The sequence below is a fragment of the Rhinolophus ferrumequinum genome, chromosome 18 (assembly GCF_004115265.2).
Source record: "Rhinolophus ferrumequinum isolate MPI-CBG mRhiFer1 chromosome 18, mRhiFer1_v1.p, whole genome shotgun sequence".
Classification (NCBI taxonomy): Eukaryota; Metazoa; Chordata; class Mammalia; order Chiroptera; family Rhinolophidae; genus Rhinolophus; species Rhinolophus ferrumequinum.
The window spans coordinates 5116411-5124962 of NC_046301.1; the positions used below are offsets into that span (position 1 = coordinate 5116411).

At 39.0% G+C, this 8552-nt stretch overlaps 1 protein-coding gene across 1 annotated transcript; it reads right to left on the reverse strand.

The window, feature by feature from the left end:
* Positions 1-256: 256 nt before the first annotated feature.
* On the reverse strand, positions 257-4721 carry IL2 (interleukin 2). The gene is made up of 4 exons (XM_033134888.1): positions 4575-4721; positions 4425-4484; positions 1958-2104; positions 257-639 (listed from the first exon to the last, which is right to left on the reverse strand). Exons 1-4 carry the CDS (start codon positions 4719-4721, stop codon positions 529-531), a joined length of 465 nt encoding a protein of 154 aa, XP_032990779.1. The 3' UTR covers positions 257-528.
* Between the last annotated feature and the right edge of the window lie 3831 nt (positions 4722-8552).

The following is an 8552-nucleotide window of genomic DNA, read 5'->3' on the forward strand; positions in this document are numbered from 1 at the left end:
TTAAAGCTTGACCTAGAGAAGGAAAATAGTATAATTTGATGAGGTTTTCTCAGACTAGAACTAAGGAACTGATCAGCTCGTGGAAGGAGAAAGCAAGACCTATGAGAAGCCCATTTCCCTACTTCACATACCTCTCCAGGAAAAGAGTGACTTTTGTAAGCATCTTCACCATCTTGTGGGCTTATATGAGTAATTTGGAAATATTTCAGTGATGGTTCTGCACTATTCTCAGAATAACAGATATCTGGGCTTGTTGTTCATCAACTTTGTTAAATAATTTTATTAATTGATCTACATATACATTATATTTAACAATTCAATATAAAAATAAATACTTTGGGATAAATAATTTACGTACATTTTTAGAGCCCCTAGGGCTTACAAAAAGAATCTTAAAAGATCCATATTTATCATCTAAAGACAAATAATAATAGTTACAAAAGATAGCAAACCGTACATCAAAAAATAAATATAATTTTTAAATATTTAAATAAATAGAAAGCCTGATACATTTTAAATGGGAGGCACTTAAGTCAGTGTTGAGAGGTTGTTTTGACAAAAGGTAATCCATTGGTTCAGAAATTCTACAATGGTTGCTGTCTCATCATCATATTCACATGGGAATCTTGTTTCAGGTCCCTATAAAAGAAAATTTTTAATTTTTTTTAGTTCAGTGTAGCTTATATCTTACATGTAATTATTCTGAATCAAAGTACATATTACAGGCTTATGGCCTTTATTTTCCAATAGGCTACACATATTAATCACATTTTCTTGAAATGATCAAAATGATGTGCCGTAATTGTTCTGATACCAAGTGATGGTAACATATAAGCTGAGATCTTCCTCATTTGTTATTCTGTCAATCTCAATGAACACAAGATTTTTTTACCCGGAATTATATACGAGTGAACATTAAAAAAAAAAAACAACAACAACAGTTCTCTACAAATATTTCATTAAATTCTGCATGCAAAATAAAGTTAGCCCTCTTTTGCTCTGTTTTACTATAAGACCCGGTCTGATATTAATTTTTGCTCCAAAAGACACATTAGAGCTGATGGTCTGGCTAGGTCTTATTTTTGGGGAAACACAGTATCTGTTATCTATCTACATAGGTTACGTATATGCAGTGATATGTCCATTATACTTGCTTTTCTAAACCTTTGCCTCCTATTATCCTACTTGCATGAATCTCTTCATATTTGCCCCCAAACAAGATAGAACTAGCCAAGAGTAAGTTAGGACAAGCTTTTGTTTGGGGGAAATTTGTGTGAAGAACATATTCATGCGCATATCCACCCAACCCCACCTCAGTGTCAATCAAACACCAACTTTTGGAAATCTAAACATTAGAAATTTTGTTCTGTGGACTGGCTGACTGAAAATTAACCTCCTCTGCTGATAGGGGCCATTTCACCTCTGCCTCTAGCTGACAAGAAGAAAATACTTTGATACATAGTGAGATAAAAGAGAGGGCTTTCCAGATTTGAAACATAAACCTGTCCATTGGCCATTTTAATGGTTAAGAGATTTAGACAAATCTTTTAGTCCTTCCACTAATGATAGGGAAACCTACCATTTAAAAGTTCTTTAGGGTAATCAGTATTGGCTATTCTGGAAAATGATCTGAAGAAATTAAAAATAATGTAATAAAACCTGGCTGCTTTCTGTGAAATTCAACTAGTGTCTTTTCCTACCCGCCGTGTTGTGTTAATGTGAGCGGTGACATGCAGAGGTTGGGACTTGGCCCTGAGTGCATGGGAGGTGGAAACCCTCCCACTCTAAGACCTCAAACTTCCCAACTCCACAATGTATCATCTAACGTAAAAATGATTCGTGTTCACAGTGCACTTAAAGTGCCGGGGTCCTTCACAAATACCAAAAATGTTTTACCACATTAAAATTCCCCTCCATTGATTATATTGCCTGAAGAGCAAATGAAGTCATGCCTTACCTTTAGTACCTGAACTGTTACGTTGATATTGGTCATTAAGTCCTCGATTTCGTTCAAGGGAAAGTTTTTGCTTTGAGCTAAAGGCAGCACTTCCTTCAGGGGTTTGAGTTCTTCTTCTAGGCACTGCAGATGTTGAAGTTTTGTGGCCTTGAAGAATCAAAATAATTACGAGGTCAGCTTGCCTTGACTAAAGATCAGTATCAGTAATCTCACAGTTTTTTTATTACGAGTAACAGAATCTGGTTTCTACCATTTTCCCTGTTCTCGGCATTCCTGGAACGATGGACCTACACGGTCTACATTATAAGACTGGAAAAACTGGAGTGCATTGACTCATCATGAGCATTAACTATTAGTTAACAAATAAGCCATTAATTTCAGCTTAATTTGGCTTTGTAAAAAGTCAGTATTGGTACACCCAATTACAAATCACAGGTAACAGGCTGAATTCTTTCCCAGTCTGCATAGCAATTATTAGAACCACAGTAGTCAGAATGTGGCATTATGGGATCAGATTCTGTTGATTCTAATGTTTAATGATTTAAGAGTTGACAATCATAGAATGATCGGGACAGAAGGAGCTTTTGGATATCATTTGCCACAATCCCAACATCTTATAGATTAGGCAATTGTAACTACAGAGTAATGACTCAGTATGCCAAGTCACATAGCTACATCTTCATTTTTTACCATTCACTAAGTAGAGGAAGGTACACGTTAAAAAATTGTCCCAACCAAGTAAAACGTTACAATATTTGAAGGACTTTTGGATGGGCCTCCTGATTTACACACACACACACACACACACACACAATAGTATTTCAAATTTATATGGTACATTATAATTTCAAAGTGTTTTCTCCTAAACAAACCCATTTAAGTCTCACAGCCACCTTTTGCGATCTCCATTTTACAAATAAGGAAAGTAAATTTCAGAATTTAAGTGTTTTCCCTAAGGTCACATAACTAGGTGGAGCCAGGGTTAAATTTCAGTTCTTTTTCTTCATTGCACTAACATAGCATCCTTTCCATTAAATAGTTTTCTTCAATCTTTTAGAAACATGGAATGGTGGTAAAATGAGCAAATGAGTGGAGTTTATCACATTACTTTTGGTTTCAAATAGATTTTGAGTTGTCATTTAGAAACTGAGATTTCAAAGAATCTACCACCCTCTAAATTATGCATATAATCTTATGTTATCTTTCTAACAATCTTTAGAGGGAAAGGTAGGACTGCACCATACACACCTCATGACATTTTCATCTACTGGTCTCTCAGCTTGCTACTGCAAGTTTCTACAAGTGCAAGGCTTAATTTTTTGGCATGAGCAAGTTGAGCTATTCCCCTCAGAAAACAGTCTATTGTCTAAGTTGCTGGAGGTAAGAATTTGTGGCTCTGATTAAACTAGAAGAGCATCTCTAATTATTTCCTTTCATCTTTCAAAAGAGTAGTTTGAAGCATAACTTCCTTGAATAAATAAGACATAGATCAACAGAACTGCACCTATGACCCTTTAAATCCCTTTTCCCCCCGGGCTTGGATTCACCTGGAAACAAGTTCTTTCTAGCACCAAAATTTTGCCCATTGTCAGTTGACTGGTACAACTACTAGGAAATGTATGTACCCCTAGCATAGCTCTAGGAGCTTGGATGATCTAAGCTTATCTAGCTATCAGAATCCCAAAACAAACAATTTGAGCTTTTAAACCTGAAAAATAAGTCCTACGGCATGCCTACAGGTCTGTTGGCATAAAAGATGTGGAAGTCCCAAAGTTTACTTGATCCTCCCCAGGCAGAATTTTATCTTTACTAATAACTAATGCTTACACGGTGTTGGTCACATGCCGGGTATTGTTATGAGTACTTCACGTTTACTCATTAATCCTCACAAAACTATCTGAAGTGTACACAGTTATTCACAGAAGTAGGTAAGAAACAGTCAGAGAGAGATGGGTAACTTGCCCAAGTTCACAAAAGCTAGGCAGGACATGGCAGAGCTCTCAGTTCAGACAGTCTAGCCCTAGGTCTGTGCTGGGACAAGTGCTGTGCTGCCCCAAAAACAGACCCGTAGGAATCTTGCCTGAAAACAGGAGTTTTTAAAAGTGGGCTCCTCTGAAATGTGACAATTTGCATGGTAAAAGTAATCAAATATGTGTAGAGTTTTACATTTTCAGGTACAACAGTAACTCAACATGATCTTGTTTTAAACTGTCCCAGCAATAAAGTGAGAATGTTATTCTTCCCACTCCCTCTCCCCCCAAACACAGACAAGCACATATAAAAATATATGTAGGCAAAGCCATTTTACAAAAGCCCCATTATCAAACTTGGGTTTTAGAAAAAAACATATTCAAGTTACTAATTCTTTTTCTCAGATGAGATGCCATTAATACAATCAGTGTGCAGTTTTTCATATTACTTTGAATTTTATGAAAACATAAAATGGAACTTAGAAAGTTGTACTTACCTTCTTGGGCATGTAAAATTTAAATGTGAGCATCATGGAGAGTTTGGAGTTCTCGTAATTCTGAGAAAGCATAACAGATTGTTATTAAAAAGCGCACTTGAGTTAGAAAACTTAAATAGAATGCTTTCAGTAGAAGGGGGCCATACTTACGTTAACTCTCTTCAAAAGCAGCTCTAAATCCTTCAGTAAATGCACCAGCTGCTTCTGTGTTTCCTTCCTAGAGCTTGAAATAGGTACACCGTCTGCGACAAGTGCAAGAGTTAGTGCAATGCAAGACAAGAAATGCATCTTGTACATCGTGGCAGGCGCTGAGCTTACTGGGAGTAGTGATTAGAGAGGCTGATAGAAGCCCTTGAGCAAGAGTAGCAATTTATACCCTTAATTCTGGAAAAATATTATGGGGGTGTCAAAATGTTTTACATATTACACATATTTTCAAAGATTGTACCTGTGTGGCAAAAAGCATTACCTTTATTTTTCCTCTTCTGATGACTCTTTGGAATTTCTTTAAACCCCCAGAAGCTGCCTGAATGGATGTAGGTGAAATCCCTCTGGGTTACTTTAGCCCACACTTAGGTGGCGGTTCCAATTCATACGCCCAACGCCTTCTGTATGAAACAGTTTTTCCTCCGTCTTTCTTTAAGGGGGTGGGGATACAGAAGTGGCTCATGAAAATTTTCTCTTTGTCATAAAACTATGCTAAACGTGTGGAGCACTCTCCTCTGCTGGACCAGAGCCAACGTAAAGAGTTGAAAAGAATAAATTTTTAGATTTGTTGATTAAACAGGAAGAATATTGGTTTCCTGTTTCAGGATGCGTTTATCTTTTTCTCTACACAATGACTGAGCGAATGCATGCAACATGATAGATCACTTCTTACATAATGAGCCAGAGAAATACTAAAGTCAGAATGCATAAAATGTTCGTTGAGCTTCAGGCACTGTTTTAATTTTAACATGTTTCTTGTCTCTGTTTACATCAGTATCTGTTGTGCTTTTTAAAAAATGTATGGTGTTTATTTAACAAACACTCAGAAAAGCTTTTGCATCTAAGGGTCCTGATGCTAGTATGTGTGTGTGTGTGTGTGTGTGACAAATGTACTTTTGCTCCAGTTATTTTGGGTGAGCATCAAAGGGGACAGACATCATGAGAGCTGAAATGTCGCCAGACCAAGGATGCTTTTCTTACTCTTGGTTTCTCAGGGACCACCTGAGCTATTAGATCCTTCAACCCCACGTACATTGCATTTCTCTGTCTATTGAACAGATTGCTTATATTCCTTTAAATATAAGGCAGAAAACAAGCATAACAATAGGAATCCCAAAGGCTGTCTGTCTGTCTGTCTGTAGGAAGCTTACTAACCGGAGTTTCTGGATACCATTTGTACATTCTTTAGGAGAAAGGTGTCCTCTGGCCAGCGGGCGATGGCCCCACATGGACCCAATTAGTGTGGTAGGGGGTGAGCAAGGCATGGTAGGAAGTAGCCCAGAAGGAAATGGCGGGCCCCGGGGAGGGGTGTGTGTGTGGAGTGAGAGCAGTCCTAGAGCAGGGGTACCTGGGTTCGTTTATTCCAAGATGACGCTTACAATACAGAAGCAATAACGTAATAACACAAGTTCCTAGGAGTTATGTCTGTTACCACTCCTGGAGCACCTGCATGAACAAATGAATAAAGTGCGACAAACAGCTTGTGACAAACAAATACTCAGAAAAGTGTTTGCATTCAAGGGTGTTGATGCTAGTTTTATAATAGACTTTATATGTGTCGTATATAAACCAGTCTATATGTTTCCAGTTTTTATCTCTTCACCTCTTTAGTAGATTTACATTTATCCTCTAAAACACCTGGGCCACTATGAGTGTAACAATAATAGCTATGAAATGCGATCACTACTTTGTTTTAGTCGGTAGACTGGAGAGCGTATTTAGATGTATACAAACTTGTCCTCCGAGTATGTACTAACTGCCTGAATGATGGAATAGGCACATACTTCTAATTTAAACCTGGGACAATTGGGGAAATCCTTTCTCACAGAGATTGCTTGTAACTCCTCCATTTTTACTACCTAATTCATTTCTTTTCTAGTCTTTAAACAGACATTTATGTAGTCCCTGTAGTGTCCAGGAGCATGTAGAAAGGGAGAGAAAAGCACAATGTGCAGGCATCCCGTCTGGTTTGAGCCTTATAAGGAACCTGTGAAGTCATGCTTCCCAATGTGCAGATTAGAAAACTGAAGCTCCGAGAGATAGGTAATTTGTTCCGGGTGTCTCAGCCCTTACAGAAAAGGCAGAACGAGAATTTCACGCCAGAATGTTCTGACTCCAGAGTCTGGTCTCTCACTATTGTATTCTTTCCCAAACAACCGGATGTGTGGCAGGGAAGACACGTACTCAGACAAGTGTAATCTGAGGCGAAAGGTGATGGCAGCCCGGAGAGGGGGGGATATAAGGAATATTGAAGAAGGAACAGCCGTTAAGCTGGATTTTGACAACATGGTTGAACTGTAGATACGCAATGTTAGGATCAGGAAGAGGGTGGGTAGGCAGGCAAGGTTAAGTGTTCTAAGGAACATTCAACATGTGTACTTGGAAAACAGGAAAATGGTTAGGTGCTATTTATCTGTGCGTTAGGCAATATTCTGAAGAAGACTAACCATCTTAATAAAATGTAAAAGTTAGCATTATAGTTTTTCAGCTGGCAAAAAAATGAAGGAAAAGCCAAATAGAGACAGATGATCTTTTCTTTTAGAAAAGAGTAGGGACAGGATAGAGACAAACAATTGTGATCTTTTTATTACTGCAAAATGCAAAACGGTTATCTGTCCCTTTCAAGTCAAAACCACAAAGAGAATTAGTTCTAAGGGAAAGGCTATTTAGTGATCTTGTTTCTCTTCTCTGAAGACTTCAGTGTCTCATCCCAGCATCATCGGCTCAGGCCTGTACCCTTCCAGAATGGAAGGATTCAGGCCCACGCATTTCTCCGTGTGGGGGCTTTTCCCATGAGGTCTTTCATGTTGCTGTAGTCTTGATATTTCTATTTCTCCAGCTATTTCCATTAGAGAATAGGTCAGTGTATGGCTCCTGTTAGGGGACCCCGTAGAAATACTATTGCATAACAGGCACCATTATGGAAACTGGCCCTATCATTTCTTTCTTGAAATGCTTGGGGAGAAAGCTCCCATACGCAGTGGCATACTTTCACTTTTTAACATGTCTGACACATCAGCTGGCTTTTCTGGCTCCAGTGGTGATAAAAGTCAGTAGTAGACTGCTTACTACCACATGTGTCACATCCCCTACTTCCCCTTTGAAAATAACATTTTTCTGTTGCTTGTTAGCATTGTTTGTGACTCAGCCTCTTAGACTCAAGAAGCCCCTGTACCATAAAAAGGGAAGCCCCAGTTTCTGGAGCTGCAGAGCAAGGGGCTGGTCAGTGAGTTGCACACATCGTCCATCCATCAAAGCTGACTTTCCAGGTCTCTGCCTCCTGCAACACTTTCTTCCTCCCGACCCTCTTTCACAGCTTTGTAAAACTTTAATTTGGTCTGGATCTTGACGGCTGTATCAATGTATCTCTTATCAGTTTCTCTGAAGGCCTCTTGACTTCTCAAACACAGTCCTCTGCTTTCAACATTAGGACGTATTGTTGGGTAATCTCCATAGCGCCAGAGGGAATTCAGCTCGGAGCACTGTTTCCCGTGAGAATCTGAATTTCCTCAGGTACAGGTGCCCTGTGTGTCTTCCTCAGCCCTTCCTCCATCACGTGATCCCGCGGGGGTCAATCTCCGTGGATCGCAGTGAGGTCGCACTCGTGTGGGCTCTTCTTCTTTGGGATAAATTTGAAGGATGTTCACAACCTTTTGGGATAGAAGAATTATTTCCTTGATACTTGTAATTTTGCAAGTGTTTTCAAATTCATTCTCTCGTTGAGTCACATTTTACTGATAAGAAACTTGACATTTGTAGAGATTGAGTAACTTGCCCAAGATTACAGTCTTAAATTAGAGGAAGTTAGAGCAAAACCCCGAGACTTCCTGGGGTGACCTCATGGATTTCCCAGGAAAAATAGCGATGTCCGAAGTCTGGGCCCATCATGCCCCTTCGAGAAGGCTGGAGTCTATTGTGCCT